General features: G+C 38.0%; 1 protein-coding gene across 1 annotated transcript in view; it reads left to right on the top strand.

Annotated features, from left to right (window-relative positions):
- LOC126175456 (choline transporter-like protein 1) overlaps window positions 1-18,622 on the top strand; it is a 513,527-nt gene that overhangs the window by 445,084 nt on the left and 49,821 nt on the right. Inside the window, exons 6-9 of the mRNA XM_049922260.1 lie at window positions 918-999; window positions 1,168-1,231; window positions 9,695-9,803; window positions 13,490-13,604. Of these exons, the coding sequence (XP_049778217.1) occupies window positions 918-999; window positions 1,168-1,231; window positions 9,695-9,803; window positions 13,490-13,604 (370 nt within the window). The remainder of the gene's footprint in view (window positions 1-917; window positions 1,000-1,167; window positions 1,232-9,694; window positions 9,804-13,489; window positions 13,605-18,622) is intronic.

Below are 18,622 nucleotides of genomic sequence, written 5' to 3'. Positions count from 1 at the left end.
TGGGCAGTTATGTCAATGATGTGTGGTTTTGGAATTCCAGCTTACCCTGCAGTTCCCCGCTTACGGAGCTCCCGTCATGTTGTTTTGCTGTGTGCAGGTTTCACAAGCGACGTTCAGTTCTGCAGTGACTTTTGCAGCTGTTATCCTCTTATTTTTCTTCATATTCCTCATCAGTGATCATCCATTGTTATCACTAAACAAACCCTTCAGTCCAAGTTGTGGATCAGCGGATGATGTTTTTCTGCTTGCCCTGTATACAGTGCCTCATGAAACACCAAACATGGAAGCACCCACAATGTGAGCACCAACAATTTTCCCAAGTCTGAATTCATGTAGCTCCAAAATAGTGCATGAACAGCTATACAGAACACTGTTCTCACCATGACTAACACTTGCAATGTACTGAGGACATTACACAAGTGCTGCTCATGATCAAATGCAACAGTGCAACAAGCAGACTTGGCTAGTATCTGCATTTATGTTCATGCGTGCATTTCTCATGGTTGTTCTATATTTTTGTACAGTCCTTTTACATGTGAATCCTTTCTATGTCCAAATTTTTTGTAATTTTTTGAAACTGGCTAATAACACAGGGAAAAATATGTCAGATTGAAGATATCATGCATTTGAGGCCTGAAATTGAAGTCCATAACTAAAAATGTGTGTATGTAAAATAATATCTAATAACAAAAGTATTGAATGTTACACACAATTCTAGAAGCAAGCACACTGCTGTTGGCGGTTTTTCTAGTGTTGACATATACTGAGTTCAATTTAGCAGACAGTCAATTTTCATTCTGAAGAAAAAAATTATTTTTAAAATTTTTTTGCACACTGTGGAGACTTATATTTTGTTTAAATCTTATTGCAGTTTGACCATTTATAATTTGAGGCTAACAGTAGATCTTTTCTTTCAGTCGTGTATTCCTCTTAAATCGATGTATACCTATCAAACAAGAGAAGCTGACATCGCGGCTTGGAGTTGCAGATTTTCTTCAAGTAAGTAAAAAATGTTTTCTGGTTTGTATTTATTTATGTATGTAGAACTGCATCTCAACTTATTTCACCCCTCATTTTTCATTACATATTACTGTTGTAATTCTAAACTACTTTTTGTAACATCAGTTATCCAGTTACTGTTACTAAAAAAAATCAAATGTGTTTCAGGAAGTCACAGAAGATCTTGAATTATGTAAGATGGAACTCCTCTACCTATTCTTAATTGCATTTGGTAGGTGCAAATGTAAACATAATTTGTAATGATAGCATAAAACTAGACTAATTCTCATCATAAACAGAATGTATTATGATGAAGGTAAGCCTCAGGACATTGACAAGCCTAGCAAAAGAATCTCAGAACTGACTATCATATACACTGTACTTGAAACAGCAGCTGTTTATTTTAGCCAATGATGTTTTAGTAACTTCAATTGCCATAAAGACACATCGTTGATTTAGCAACATCATCATCACTGTGAATGTGAGTACACACAGTGACTAGCAATACAAACTTCTCACACATTCCTGCATCAATTATCATTGTTGGCATTCTGCACTGATTGTGAGGTATAGTAAATTTTGTGTAAAATCACCCTATCAATAGTAAATATGGAAACTAGCAGGAGACCCTTTGAAACTTAAGCTACTGGGACAACTTTGCCTTTTGGGGGGGATTTCAGTTCACCCTGCCCACTTCTTCTAACATAATGGAAAACTATTTCATTTGTTCAGTGCAGTATATAATTACGAGGGGTGTCTGACAGGTCCATGCAAAAATAAAAACTACTTACGCGTTTGGGATAAACCTTTTTTTATTTTTTTGACATAGTTTCCTTTTAGACTTATACACTTCGTCCAATGCTGTTCTAATTTATTGATCCCTTCCAAAAAATAGGAATTGTCCAAGTCTGCAAAATAGCTATTAGTTGCTGCAATCACCTCCTTTTTTGAATAAAATCTTTGTCCCACCAGTCATTTCTTCAAATTGGGGAACAAATAGTAGTCTGAGGGAGCCAAGTCTGGAGAATAGGGGGGATGTGAAATGATTTGGAATCCTATTTCCATTAATTTTGTGACCACAACTGCTGAGGTGTGTGCTGGTGCATTGTTATGACAGAAAAGGACTTTTTTACGGTCCAATCACCGGTGTTTTTCTTTCCAGCTCGGTTTTCAAATGGTCCAATAATGATGACTAATATGAACCTGTAATAGTTTTACCCTTTTCCACATAGTCGATGAGGATTATCCCTTGCAAATCCCAAAAGACAGTCACCATAACCTTTCCGGCCGAGGGAATGGTCTTCACCTTTTTTGGTGCAGATTCTCCCTTGTTAACCCATTGTTTAGATTGTTGTTTGGTCTCAGGAGTATAGTAATGTATCCATGTTTCATCCACAGTGATGAAATGATGCTGAGAGTCCTGCAGATTCTTCCTGAACAGCTGCAAACCATCCTTGCAACACATCACACAGTTCCATTTTTGGTCAAGTGTGAGCAATCGTGGAACCCATCTTGTGGATAGCTTTCTCATGTCCAAACATTTATGTAAAATATTATGTACCCATTCATTCAGGATGCCCACAGCACTAGCAATCTCATGCACATTAACTCTTCTGTCATCCATCACAATATCATGGATTTTATCAATGATTTCTGGAGTCATAACCTTCACAGGGTGTCCAGAATGTTCAGTATCACTTGTGTCCGTATGACCACTCCGAAAATTTTGAAATCACTTATAAACTATTCTAATTGAAGGTGCAGAGTCACTGTAATGTTTATCAAGTGTTTTGCCTTTCATAAAGTAATGTTTAATCACCACGCAAAATTCTTTTTCATCAATTTTTTGACGATCACTCAACTTCCTTGATTCACACGAATGCCAAACACAAAGAAATAGAGCAGTATGGCTGAAACTTGGTGTGCATTTTTTCCAAAGATGCTAATAACTAAACATGACTTCAATACATGTTGGTGGTGCCATCTCTCATACATTTCAGAATCACTTTTAGAAATAAAATTTTGTTGTGTATTTAGTACAGTAATATAATTTGGCAGTGTTGCACCAGGATGTTTGGTAAAAATGGGTCAACTTTGCCAATCTAGAATTTCGCACTTTTCTTCCCTCTTTCACACTTTCTTAAAAATCAAGTATCTGAATAGGTCATTAAAATGCCAAAGCCCATTAGAATCAAAGTGGGAGCATGCAGGTATCAAAATTATGATGACACTATGCTACAGCTAGCTATCTCTGCAATGATTAATAAGAAAATGAGTATGGAAAAGCAGCAAAAGAGTTCTACATCCCGCAAAGTACAATGGAAAACAAAGTACAGTATCTTCACTTAAAGAAACCAGGTCACAGACTGCATTGAGTTGTAAAGAAGAGGAAGAGAAGATCCTTGAACAAGTCCTTGTCTATGCAGAGTGAGCCTCTTAATGCCATTGATCTACAGATCTTTGTGAAAAATTTCTTAGATTTGATCGGGGAGCAGGTTTCACATTTTAAAAAATAACTTACCTTGTGATGACCAGTACTGTTCTTTTGTGAAACAGCATAAACAAAGGGCCAAAATATTTTTCGCACTAGAGCTAGTGCTGGAGTTGATCAGCTTAAAGCATACTTTAGTCTTTGAAGTTGCTCCATCCCATATATTAAACTATGATGAGACAAATTTGACTGGTGATCCAGGGCTCAAAAAATGATATTTCGTGAAGGAGGCAAGTATCCAGAAAGAGTTATAAATTCTACCAAAGTAAGTATTTGTTTAATATTTGAAGCTTTGATGTCAGAGCTGGACGTGGATTTTAGGAGGAGCGAAAGGAACAAAATATGGCAGTGCTTCAAGTGGATTCTTTGATGCTCTGCATTTTGAAATGTGGGTTTTCCATGTTGTTTTGCCATGAAAAAAGTCTATCTGATCCCAAATGTCCCATAGGAGATAATCTCAGTAGCCATGTGAATGTAAGAGTTATCAGGGCATGCAGAACTCATGACAATCTATTTGTGTTCTTTCCCCCAGCATTCACTCAATTATGTCAAACTCTGTAAATTTCGATCTTTGCTCCCTGTGAAAAGAAATGGAGAGCAATAGTGACATATTATAAGATTAGAAACTCACCTAGTTCCAAGACACTCATGGAAGTGCGTTTCCAAACTCTTGGCAAAACTTCTCATTGCTTTGGACGAAGGAGATAAAATGAAATTGAACATCATATCAGAGCTCAAGAAATGTGGTACTTTGCCACTAAATCCTGAAGAAATTCATTCTAGAATCCCAGATGCAACAAGAGCTGATGGTAATGGCACACCTAAAACAGTTAGTGATTCCTTCATGAATTACATTCAAGCCTATCATGGGAATCATAGGTCACTGAAGAGAAGAAGAAGAAGAAGAAGAAGAAGAAGAATTTATCTGGAACCAGGAAAAGCTGTTGATAGACCACCAATCTCCTCTAAGTACCTCCCTAAGAAATCAACTGGTACAAGGAAAAATACTCAGAGGAATAGTCATCACAGCAGTGAAGAATCTGATTGTGTTTGCATGTGACCTCTGTCTCTACACCTGAACAAGATGCAGAACCCACAAAAGAACGTAATCAGGAGTTAATGGATCCTGTTGATCTCACTGTTTGCTGTGAAGAGGATCATAGCTCAGACATTTGTGAACATAATGAAATGAATACCATAATGGCCTAGGATCTTATACAGCCAAAGCTTGGAATGTTTCTTGTGGTAAAATTCTTGACCAAAAAAAGTATCAAGCATCTTCTTGGTAAACTTATTCAATTCTATGGAGATGGGAAGTTCAAGGTGTCATATCTTAATACAACAGGCAGGGCAAAAAGTTCTTACTTCCAAGATGTGCCAGCTGAATCTTCCCGGAATGTAAAAGGCTTGTGCATATAATTAATCCTCCTTACAAGTGAAACTGAGGCAAATTTTTCTCTTCTGATGAAAATGTCAAACTTTTCTTGTAAGTTTGAATATTTAATTTTTTTACGTTTTATGCTTCTTTTTCCATAAATATTTAATGATTTCTGCTTATTTTAATACAGGTGGAAAAGTTGTCTCTTTTGCCAGTTAACTTTGCCAAATGTGTTTTCATTTTTATTATGTATAAATACATAACTAAGTTGTCAGCTGCCCATGTATCATGAAACTAGAGACTAAGAATATTTCTTAGGATAGTTTCAAAAATGTTTTGTCACTATTAGGTAACAAAATGTGCAGAAGAAAAAAGTGTAGCAAAGCTGTCCCAGTTTATGGTAGTTAATAGTTCAGTCATTGAAGGAAATTGGGGGAAGAATTGTGTAGTAGCAAATTTTTGAACAGTGCTTGGAGAAGAGTGTGTTGAATAGCATACTAAAAATCTTCTCTAGTGTGGTTGAGCATGGGTATGGGGGCAGGATCATCTAAAGGTCAGTTTTTTATATTTTTCTTGGTTATCTTGCAAACTGTAGCTTCTGGCAAAAATGACTCCCCGTACAAACTTAAACTACTTTAAATTTTCTACAAAAAAGGCCCTATTCGGTTTTTTTCTAGCTCTAATAATTTCAACATTTCAGGAGATGGAAAATCACAGATTATTAAAATTGTGTTTAATGGCTTAAAATTAATGTATATTGTTAATTAATGTGGGTTAAGAACAAATATTAAATGTTTGTACCATATCTAAGTATAGTTTGTATTAAGGGACAAGCTGTGTTCTGAGTGTTTTGTTAGTTAGTTGCCTGAGAGAAAGGATATTGTTCAGAAGCTTAGCAACAATTTCAGCTGTATTTTTGTGCCTGTCAGTCAGTCAATGCCTCAGCTATATGGTGAGCAATTACCTTTACTGCTTTCACAATTTGTATCCTACCTAGTGCTTTCCAATATCATTTTAATAAATTTCAGGTGGTCACGAGGCATAAACCAAGAATGCTCAGAAATTACAAAAGAAAAGAAAATTATTCTGTATTAACATCTTAATTTATAGGGCATACTTTTATTAACAACTATTTCTTTAAAATATCTAAATACCTATTTTCTACAATTAGAAGTTCTTAATCACACCACATGTACCAGTGTTTTTAGTAAAATTGTCATCTTTGCAAAATAAAGAGTGTTATTTTACTTCAAGATAGATTTGCAGCACATTACAAAAACGTCAAAGGAACATAAGATTTTCATTTATCACTGTTTCACACAAGTATGCATAAATAAATTAAAGTATATATTTTTCACTAATTTCCCACAGACATACAAAGAGTTTGTAAAGTTAAAATCCTCTTGCTTAGCCCCATAATTCTCGTAGATGACCATCTTGACCAATCGTCTTTGGTTGATTAATAGGTTCTTACAGAGTAAATGTGTGTGTAAGCTGTGTTTGCATGAGTGTGTATGTATGTTGTCCAATTCTGATGAACGCCCTTTTAGCCGAAAGCTTACGTGTTTGACAGTCTTTTTGTTGTGCCTGTCTGTGACTCAACATCTCCACTATGGTGAGTAGCAATCTGTCCTTTTCGTAATATTGTCATTATTCCATCCTGGATTTTTCCATTGTTTGATAATTTAAGCACAGTAGACACTCAACTATCTGGCCTAATGTGGCAGAAGGTCAAGCCATATAGACTGGAATTCTACAAATCCTCTTTTCTGACCCCAGCTGTACAATTCAAAATACCCTTTTTTCTTTTTCTTTTTTTAATACTAAAACCCAATTTTATTGACATTTTCTGACCTCTGACCTCTGACCTCTTACATAATACATAATAGTTATAAATGTTTGTTATTGAGATACTGCACCCTTCAACAATTATCACAGAAGAAATAGAATGATGTGCATAGTGAAGTATGCATGTATGGTTACACACTTCTGAAAAGTCGGGCTTAACAAAAAATACGAAACTTAGAAGTTTGAGGTTTTTTAAAAAAACTTTGATAGGTGACTGTTACCCACCTGTAGCTGCAATATCCCTCCATTTATGCAAATAGATGGTATCAGCTGGTGCTGGTTCTTCCTGCTCACTAACGCACTTTGGCTTTGCCTCATTCATCTTGAACCCTCCCAAATGTCAGATGTGACTTCTCCCAGCTTCTGAGTTTGCTTCCTCCTCTTGTGTAAATTCCCCATACATCACCATTTTCACAATATCATTGTCAGATAAGCCATCAGTTTCATTATTTGCCATCCATTCTGTGACATTTTCTGCTTCAACGTTCTCACAGTCCGATACACTTCTGAGCAGTGAAACAATATCATCATTTCCATTTTTTACTTTGCTTTCAAACATGGATTCAAAGTTAAAATGTCCATTTTCATAGTCTAAAAGAACTTTCCAAGAGCTTACAAGTCATATTCAACCAACCAGCTCATGGTATTCAGCAAGTGTATCATCTTCAGAATGGTTACACAGTCTTCATTATTATCAACTACTGATATCAACAAACTGAGGAGACTTGCAAAACTTCTTGTTTAGCATTTCAAGCACGCTCATGCATCAGCTGATAAATAGCAGGCACATTTAAGGATAAAAATAAAGCTTTTTTATCTCCGTCTGTGAGTTTGTCACTGTCAGGATGCAAAAGTGCATTATCAAGAAACAGCAGAACTTCCCTCAATAAGTTATTGTCTTTCAAATATTTCTCTACATCTGTAAGAATGCATTTTGGAACTGGGTGTTAAATATTTCTGAATTCATTCGTCTTTTGATGAATGTAATGCAGGGGCAGTGACTACTGATTTTTCAGGTTGTCTAAAGCTCCAGGTTTTCATGATTTCTCTATTAATGTAAGCCTAAGCTTGTGATTGTCAGCTGCGTCATTGCAAGCCAGCATGATAGTTTACTCCTTACTTTTCTTATATCCAGGTGCTACAGCTCCATTTTTTGAAGCAAGCATTTTTGTAGGGAGCCTCTTGTAATTTAAACTACTCTCATTGTAACTACACTATTGTTCACCAGAAATTCCCTCCTCCTCATCAATTAACTTTTAAAGGTAGTCTTTAAACAATGACACAGCCTACTTATCAGTGGATAAAGCCTCTCCACTGGGGGTAATCTGGTGAATACCGAATCATGTTTCCCACTGGCAGTAAATTCTGAACCTTCCCCTTCTATTTGCTGCGGAAATTGCACTTCTTTCCCTGCAATATTGGCCCATTAAGGGGCAAACTTTTTCCTCTCAAGGGTTTGTGCCACAAAAATAAAGTTCACTCAACTTTCTTATGCTTACCTTTCAACATTGCCTTCATTTACTTTTATTCCACTTCCACTAACTTGGGAAGCACACCGCTTCTCAATTTCTGCTCTATTTTTCTTCCACTCCAATATTACTTTTCCAATTTCTGGTTGCTATGCCAGAATCCAGTTGCATTACAACATGTAATTTCTGTTCTATAGTCACTACAATTTTTTTCATTTATTGCACATTGCCATTTCTTCAATTAAAACATCAAGGACCACACAAAATGACAATTTAATAATGTACACACTTTGGATGTCAGATACGCAACTCAAAAAACAAAGTATGCAGAGCAGCCCTCTACATGTGTCCATTGTTATTTGTGAGCATTGGAGGAGAGCTTCTAAGCATCATGTGTTGAAAAGTATGGACCTTACCTTATAATTGTGATTCCAGATGTGCTAGAAGAACAAATGATGCATAAAACATTTTGAAAGGCTGCACAGCATTGTAGCTGGCACCCAATTGCTAAAGCTTTGGAAGAGTGCAGTATGTACAATAAATTAATCCTCATTTTATCACAGAGAATCATTTTATGCTGTTAAGTAGGCTAGATAGTCATGAGCCAGATAGTAAATAGTCTACTGTAATATTAAGGTGGATTTAAGTAGAACTACAGAAAATACAGGTTGTTATGTTAAAAATAAATACTTTCCTAATAGGTTTCACAGAAGGAAACTGTAGTGTAATGTGTAATATGACTTCTATACTGTCTGAAAGCTGGAAGAATATGTTCCACAATTTTAGTTGGTGCTAACCATATCAAACTGTATCATTGGTCCAGTGGTATTTCTTAGAAACGGGAAGTTTGTAATTTTTGAATGTATTTGTTGTAGAATTATGCAACGGAATTTGTATTCAAATGTAACGGCTGTTTTTCTAACCCAACTATTTCTTTAAATTGATTAATAAATACATAAAAAGATTGTCTTCAGAATGCCTAGAAAACTTTGTCACATAATTACATATTCTCATTTGGACAATAATATGTTTTCTTCTGAAGTAGGTTATGTAGCACGTATTGGACTAGTGATTTCTTGACAGAAATCATTCATATAGAAAGGTCTAAACTGAGAGAAGCTATCTGAAACTAATATAACATAAAGAAAATCACTTATAACTATGATGGTCCTCTTAATGTAGATAGATAACTTAATCAGTAATATCAGCAGAAATCTGAATTTGTTTGCAAAGTGTTTTCTCCTCATTTACTTAATAGCCTGCATCTTAACACAGAAAAAGAGAAGTATATGTATAATGTGACAAGCATATGAGACAAAATATCACGCTTCTGACATACAACCATGAAATACATGAGATAATTTGTGAATAGTTGTGAAATGTGACTACACTGACTTGGTAAAATAAATTTTTAGTATTTGCTTATTGGATACTGTATTCATAATACAGTTTCAGGTAAGGAGGTTTTGTAAACCATAAAGCTGATTTATTTTTCTGTTTTTCTTTTAGGTTTCTCCATAGCGATATTAATATTATTCAGATACTTGGTTGGAGTTATGGTATGGATTGTGCTTATTGCTGTGACACTAGTCAGTTTAGGAGGAACACTTTATCTTTGGTAAGTGAAATGATTTAATACATATGCCGTGTTCATTTTATTGTGTATCTGAAAGATTAGTAACTGGTAAGTTAAAGCATGATTTTATATCACTTCAATACTTAAGAGCATCCCACCCACAACTAAAGATCTTCTTTGGTAATAAAAATAGTGAGAAGTTTAAAAAAAGAAGTGTTTGTTCTAGTTCATTTCACTTGTCATTTCCCTAAAATGTAGGCATTTCAATGACTAGTTTTATTCTTGTGTTTTTCACCTCAGAGCATTTATTTAAGCTTCAGCATTTTTAGATGCTTTTAACTTGATTGATGGACTAGTCTGTCTGATGCCTTTGTGAATAAAGAGTCTATAATTTTGCCAGGGCCAGCTGTGGTTTATGAACTAACTAGCTGACTGTTCCTGGGAGACTCAAACTCAGGACCTTTGCATTTCATGAGCAGGTGCTCTAATTGACTGAGCTACCCAAGCACAACTCATGACCCATCCTCACAGTTTTACTTCTGTCAGTACCTCATCTCCTAACTTCCAAACTTCACAACTTGCAAGATTGCCACTCCTGAAAGAAAGCAGGCCTGGAAAGTTAGTCTCACAAGTTTCACAGGAAAGCTTCTGTGAAGTTCAGAAGGTAGGAGATGAGGTACTGATAGTAGTAATGCTGTGAGGGTGGGTCATGAATCATGCTTGGGTAGCACTGGTGGTAGAGCATTTCCCCACAAACAGCAAAGGTCCCAAGTTCCCGTCTCAGTTCAGCACACAGTCTTAACCTGCCAGGAAATTTCATATCACTGTACATTCCACTGCAGAGTGAAGATCTCATTCTGGAAACATCCCCAGGCTTTGGCTAAGCCACGTATCCACAGTATTCTTTCTTCCAGAAGTGCTAGTCTTGCAAGTTTTGCAGGAGAGCTTCTGTGAAGTTTGGAAGGTAGGAGATGAGGTACTGGTAGAAGTAAAGCTGTGAAGATGGGTTGTGAACCATACTCGGGCAGCTCACTTGGTACAGCACTTGCATGCAAAAGGGAAAGTTCCTGAATTCAAGTCTCGGTCCAGCACGCAATTTTAATATGCCATGCAGTTTCAGATCAGCGCATACTCCACGGCGTTCATTCCAGAAACGGCCCCCAGGCTGTGTCTAAGCCATGTCTCGGTGGAATTCTTTGTTTCAGGAGTGCTTGTCTTGCAAGTTTTGCAAGAGAGCTTCTGTGAAGTTTGGAAGGAAGGAGATGATGTACAGGCAGAAATAAAGCTGTGAGGATGGGTAGTGAATAATCATGCTTCGGTGGCTCAAGTGGTAGAGCACTAGCCCATGAATGGCAAAGCCCCCTAGTTCCAGTCTTTGGTCTGGCACATTGTTTTGATCTGCCAGGAAGTTTTGTTCTAGAGTACAATCTGCTGCAGAGTGAAAATCTCATTCTGGAAATTACTACAGTAGTTAATAAGCTGTAACAGTCCAGTTACTTATTTATCCCAGACTACAATCAAATGTTGAAATGTCTCCATGTATTCAATGCTTGTGATTATATGCCACCGCTTCCTCATTCCTACAAATAGGAGTGTCTTACCTGCATGGTAATTGTCACCTGATACTAAGTCATGGATCAAGATTACACTTTTGACTTACATATATACTATCATCTGATAGTAACCACAATTTGTGTAGTACCCTGTGGAATTAGGAATGACACTGGCATTTTATTTGTCAAGTGTTAGCATAATTAGCTATTCATCTCTTCATAAAGAATGGTTTCTGCCTCCCTCTGCTCCACAGTTGTTCATTTTGGAAAATTGTGTTATTTCCAAAATGTAGTGTGTAGTGACAGATACCTCATCAGTAAAGTCCTGTGACACAGGTCACATTGTCCGTTCCATTTCACTTATGGTGTCCATAATACATTGTGCAGGAGAAAAATGATTTCTGCATCAAAATTCTTGTCTTTCAGGATGATGACATTTGTCAGTAACTACCCCGAAGATACAAACAGAACATATAATACACACATCTCATCCTCCCCCCTCTCTCTGTTCATATTGTCCTCCGTCTCTCTATCCATCTCATCCTTCCCCTATTTCCTCCATCCTCTCTCCTCCTCCCTTATCTTTGTCCTCTTACCTCTATCTCTGACTGTATCCTCCTCTTCCTCTTATCTCTGTCTTCCTCTTCCTCCTATCTCTGTCTATCTCCTCCTTCCCCACTCTCTGCCTATTTCCTCCTCTCTCATGTCCAACTCCTCTTCCCCCTCTTTGTTTTGACCAGCCCACTACCCCTCTACATCTTCCACCCACCTCCTACACCTCCCCACTCTCCGTCCATCTCCTTCTCCCCTCTCTCTGATCATCATGTGCTCACCCCTTTGCCAATCTCCTCCTCAAATTTCTCTCTGTCCATCAGCTCCTCCCATCTCTATGTCTGTCCATCAACTAGTCCCCTCATTCGTCCATCTCATCGTTTTACCTCTATCTGTCAATCTCATCTTCCCCTCCTACCCTGTCTCTCTATCCATCTCCTACTCCCTCCTCTATCTGTTCATCTCACAATCATACCTCTCAATATCCCTCTCATCTTCCCATCTCTCTCTGCTCAGCCTTGCCCATCCACATGTATACCATCTGGAACGCATTCCGATACTGCTCGCATAACACACCTGTTGTGCAAGGCAGCATAGATGTCAGAGGTTAACAACCCTTTTCACCACTAGCCCCACACCTATGGAAACTAGGTATTTCTTACTACCATGGCACTCCTTCCCAGATTAATAAGAAATATGTGTAGCTAATTTGGTTGAAATCAATTCAGTTGTTTAGGAGGAGATGTGGAACTCTCTCTCTCTCTCTCTCTCTCTCTCTCTCTCTCTCTCTCTCTCTCTCTCTCTTTGTGTCTTCATATGATTTTATTTACTGTGATACTTAGTCTATAGATCCATTACTGCATGATAGTATGTGGAATGGATCAAAACACTTTATTCATTATTTTGTTAATGTCAGTAACAATCATGTACAGAAGCTGGAAATACAGATTTCAAATGTTATGTACACACAGATATTTATGAAGTATTTATACTTAAAAAAACCATTGTATTGTATCCTGTGACTAAAGTCTCAAACAGTGCAGTTGGAATTGATCATCTCATACAAATACCTGGGTATAACAATTTGTAGGTATATGAAATGGAACAATCAAATAGATTCAGTCACAGGTAAAGTTCATTGCTAGAATATTAGGGAACTGCAAGCAGACTGCATACAAATCATTTGTGTGACTTAACGTAGAATATTTCTCAGGTGTGTGGGACTAGTGATATTCAACATATGCAAAGAATGGTAGCATGACTGATCACAGGTTTGCAGAATCTTGAAGGCAGATGCAAACTGTCCCTAGGCAGCCTACTTGCAAAGTTTCAAAACCATATTTAAATGATGAATATACTAAAATCACCTGTGTATTGCTCCAGTAGCAATCCTGAAGGCAAGATTAGATAAATTACAGTGCACACAGAGATAATACATTTATTTTTCTCATATGAAAATTTTAAATTTCAAATGTTTACTGAGGTTAGTTCAAGTATGAATTCTGTGATATAACAATTTCCAAGAGTTTCATGTTAATTACATTTGCATGTTCCTTTAATATTTTTTAATTATTTTTATTTATTGTTATACTTTTATTTATTATCATTGCTTCTGCTGCAAAGGTTTATTTGGAAGCAAGCGAAGGATGGCTTGGCACATACAAAAAATGATAAAGATGCTGAAGGAAGATCAGTAACAGCCTATCTTGTTTATGCCATACTAGCAACAATAGCAACTGTGAGTATCGATCACAAACTTATAAAATTTATAGGAACGATTAACATATCAGATAGTTATGTAGGTTCTCATCACCTATCACTGTTTGATACTAACAGATGTATATATTAAATATTCTTAATAATATTTCATCTGCCAATACCATAAGTTATATAATGATCTATAAATTCAAGGAAGGAAGAAAGGAAGATTGTGTTTAACGTCCCGTCAACATTGAGGTCATTAGAGATGGAGCACAAGCTCATATTGTGTTAAGGATAGGAAAGGAAATCAGTTGTGCCCTTTCACAAGGACCATTCCAGCATTTGCATGAAGCAATTTAGTAAAATCACGGAAAACCTAAATCTCGATGGCTGGATGGGGGTTTGAACTGTTGTCCTCCCGAATGCCAGTCCAGTGTGCTATCCACTGTGCCACTTCACTCAGTGCAGCTTCATGCCGTATTCTATTAAAAGCAATAATAATAACATGAAAAGGAAAATTCACCTCAGAAAACCAAAATTATAAGACCAAATTACTGCCATCACTTACCTCCAGGGAATAAAATTTCAGCACTCTCAATTAACAAACTAGACACATCAAAAAATTTGTGGTATAACTTCACCATAAGCATAGAGCAACTGATGGTAATAACAGACTCCTAAAATGAATACAGTTTTGTTATATATAGAATAAAAAAACTTATACTAAGTTACCTCTTGTTCAAATGGTCATCTTATCCTTCATTAATTCTACTGAAAAGCAGCATTTCTCCAGCAAAATCCATTGTAGCCTTATATTTTAGAATCTCTGGCTTCATATTAAACATGTTTTGTCTATTAATTTGTTATACATTCTCATCCCCATATACCAAGGAGTCTGTGCATATAGTTCCAGTTGGTCTGTGGGTAACATAAAATTATCTTTGCTTCTTGTGTTTTATTGTGTCCAAAATTATCCTCCTCAGTAGTTTTTGTCTGATATGTATGAAGATTGCAATTTTGTACACATATGTGGAAGGAAAAGTTAGAATTTGTAATTCCTGTAATAAAGGGTGATAAAATTCTTTTTGCTATGAAGTACACATGTATCGGACAATTTTCTTCTGGGGCTTCAGTATTCGACATTAGCGATTTGGATTCATCCCCAGGAAACCCCAGATTCAACATATCTACAATATGTTTTTTTGTGTACTTATGTCAGTAGGATTTTCTAGTATTTGCACTGCAAATGCTAAACTGCTTAATCTTTTTGACAGGAAGTCAGTGCGGGTATTCCAGCTCAAGTTCTTGTCCACATTTAGTCTAAGGAATTTGATAATGTCAAACAATGGAAACTCCAGTTTGGAAGACAACAAAATAAGGGAAAGATAGACTGCTACTCACCATAAAGAAGATACGTCAAGTTGCAGACAGGCACAATAAGAAGATAGTTACACATTAGCTTTCATCCAGAGTCTTCTTCAGAAAAGGAAACACAGACACATTCAGTCACACAAACAAGCACACCTTATGTATATGTGACCACCATCTCTGGCAGCTCAGATTGGAATGCGAAATTTGATCATGTCACGTTCTTGATTGTTATGTTGTATTTTAAGTTACACACATTTTGAATGTCTAGTTTTGAAATGTACCCTACAGGTTGAGTTTTTTAACCCATTTAAATGGAATCAGTATTGTAAGCTATTGCATATGCTCACAGCATAGATCAGAATCAGTTTCAATTCAAACAGAAGTATCATCTTCAAACAGAACTGATGGTGAATTTATATTTATGGGTAAGTCATTTATGTAGGACAAGAACAGGATTGGACCTAAAACGGAGCCTTAAAACATGCCTTGTGATACTGTACACCATTTAGAATAATGATTCACTGTATTTGAAGTGGCAGTTAAACACTGTTTTCTGTTCTGCAGATATGATGTAAGCCATTTCAGAGCATTGCCCTTAATCCTACATTTATCTAATTTGTAAATAAGCAAGGCATGGGTTACTGAGTCAGAGGCTTTTGTAAGATCACAGAAGATACCTGTAACTTTGCCCCACTGATGTAATGTGTTGCTTTATCTTTTCAGTAAAGTTATTTGCTGCATCCAGTGTGTTCTTTCCTTGTTGGAATCCAAATTGGTTATTTATACATGGTCCATTCACATTAATGTTACCACCACCTAGGTTCAGTGTCACTCACAGACAGCTGGTGGCAGCACTAGCAGTAGAGAGTATATAAAGCATGTTTGGGGGATGCGGAAAACAGTGCAGTCATTGTCGTAATGCAAAAATGGAGCAATTTATCTGACATTCTAAAGAGAATGATCACTGACTTTTGGGCCAAAGTGGAAGCATTTCTGAAGTGGCTCAATTTGTAGACTATTTGCATGGCCGTGGTTAAAGTATACTGTGTGAGGCAAAATGGCACCAAAGAAGGGACATAGATGACAACAGTGAAGGACAGCTGTGGAGATGTGTATGGGCAAATAGATGTGCACCTGTTGAGCAACTGACTGCCCAGATGGAAGCAAGGGGCTACCAACAGTGTCTTCTCAATGACCATTCAGCAAACATTGCTGCATATGGTTCATGCACCTACTCTGACTGCTGCTCATTGACAATGAAGGCTGTAATATGCATGCCAGTTCTTCAACTGGACTCCGCTGGATGGTGACAAGTGGCCTTTTCATGTGCATCATGTTTTATGCTCCTTTGGACAGATGGATGTTGGTGTGTACAGTATGAAGTGTCCAAAAGCAAACACCCTGCAAGAATCATCAGAAGATTCCAGGCCAGAGGGTGATCTCCTCATTCTGGAAGATACAGTGGATCAACACAAGTTGGCATCTATTCTTGGGAACCATATTCACCCCTACAACCATCTTATTTTTCTTAGCACAATGGCATTTACCAGAAGGACAGTGCAATGTGTCACACAGTATGCAGTATATGTGCAAGATTTAAAGAGCACTAGGGTAAGTTTGCTGTACTCCTGTAGCCACCAAACTCACCAGATTTAAACCCAATTAAGGATCTATCTGATCACCTCGAGCTGATCGTGCCATGGACCCTCAACTGAGAAACCTAGTGCAGCTGGTCATGGCACTGGAGTCAGCTTGGCTCCACATCCATGTCGGTACCTTCCAGAACCTCACCAAATCTCTTCCTGCACATCTCAATGTGGTCCTTGCTGCAAGAAGAACATTAATGTGACTGGACAGTGTAATTTTTTTACAATAGAATTTTGAGCCTGGATTGAAGTTACTTCCTGTAACAGTTTTGACAAGATTGGAAGAATAGATATAGTGTGTTAGTTTTCCATTCTTGAATATAAGTCTGATTTTGGCGTTCTTCAACACATCAGAAAAGAATCCTTGTCCAAAAGATTGGTTCATTATTTGAGTTAATGAAAGTGCTATTATGTGATGCACTGCTTTAATCACTGTAGTGGGTACTTGTCCCACCCAGAAGAGGTTTTAGTTTTTAATGATACTGTGACAGTTGCCACATCCTTTATCAAGACTTTTTTTAATCTGTGAGATACTAAGCATCATGGTGAAGTCCAGATATGTTTACTGTACCTCTGATACTCCACTATGTACATCAATGGGAGCAGACAGGCTTTTCTGCTGCAGTTTTATGTGCCTTTTCTGCACTTTTGACTGCATATGGGTACATAGTATATGAAACTTTGAGACCTATTTATCTGATTATCAACAATGTGGCACTCCAACCAGCCACTATACCACAGGTTCCTGAAGAAGACCAAGATGAAGCCAAGAAGGTGGCATATCTGCCCTCTGCTGGCTCTATTTCTGCCAGAATCAGTAGGATCCTCTGTAAACACAATATCAAGTGTGTTTTCTGTCCATCCAACAAGATCGGGGAACTGCTGGGGAGTGTCAAAGATGACCTGGGGTTACGAAAACCAGAGATTTACAATATACCTTATCAATGTGGCATGTCCTACATTGGCCAGACGACAAGAACTGTGGAGATCAGGTGCAAAGAACATCAGAGGCACACTAGATTAAGACAGGTGACTAAGTCAGCCATTGCTGCACAGTGTCTAGAACTAGATCATGCCATGAAGTATGAGGATACCAAGATCCTAGCACAAACACCCAGATTTTGGGACAGTGTTATAAGAGAATCGATAGAAATTAAAATGGCTGACGATCTTATGAACCGTGACACAGGGTACCAGCTAAGCAGAGCCTGGGATCCGGCTCTGGAATTGTTAAAGGAGCAATGGAGCCAGCTGCAACACCACACAAACAGAAGAACCAGAGACATGGAGATGGAAAACGAGCTCCTGACGGACTGGCAGGCGCACCAGACTGAAGATGGAACACCCAGAAGTGGGACTGGTGGGCGCGGACCGCAGAGGGAACATCCAGAGCCGCAGCGGCCGAAAAACGGAGCGGCAACGCTCCAACAGGTCGTGGTGAGCGGGCGCGGACCGCAGGGGGAACGCTTGGTACCCCAGACCGTAGATGAAATCGCCAGGAGCGGGTTTGGTGGGCGCGGACCGCAGAGGGAACACCTAGAACCGCAACGGACGGAAAACAGAGCAGCAACGCCACAGCAGGTCGCAGGGAATCGGCGCGGACCACAGAGAAAGCGCCTGCAGCCGTTGGTGGAGGGGGAAGGCCATAGGCATAAATACTGGACCAGGTCCACTCGAGGAGCAGTCTCAGGTCGCACCTGATGAAGGTTACGAGCTACGTGACCAAAATATCGTGCAAATACGACGGTGATATCAGGCAGAACACCCGACAACCCAAGATATTAATGTTCACTTCCGTTATGGGGACTCGCTATAAGTGCTTACGAGACCAGCCCTACACCAAGACTGAATTGAAGCAGGAGAACTGACACTTGTCACCCAGCAGGAGATTCTTTTTAGGGTCAGGCCTATGGAAAATTAGCAACCCAAGGATCACCATGAGCAATGAGGCCTTTTGAGATGCATTCAAAGTTTGAATTATTGCTAGTTGGTTTAGGGAGAAATTTCAACCCAAATCCAGTGTTGAAGCTGAATTCCA

This window comes from Schistocerca cancellata, chromosome 3 (assembly GCF_023864275.1).
Source record: "Schistocerca cancellata isolate TAMUIC-IGC-003103 chromosome 3, iqSchCanc2.1, whole genome shotgun sequence".
Classification (NCBI taxonomy): Eukaryota; Metazoa; Arthropoda; class Insecta; order Orthoptera; family Acrididae; genus Schistocerca; species Schistocerca cancellata.
The sequence above is the reverse complement of the archived record's forward strand: the minus strand, read 5'-3'. Positions and strand labels throughout refer to the sequence as shown.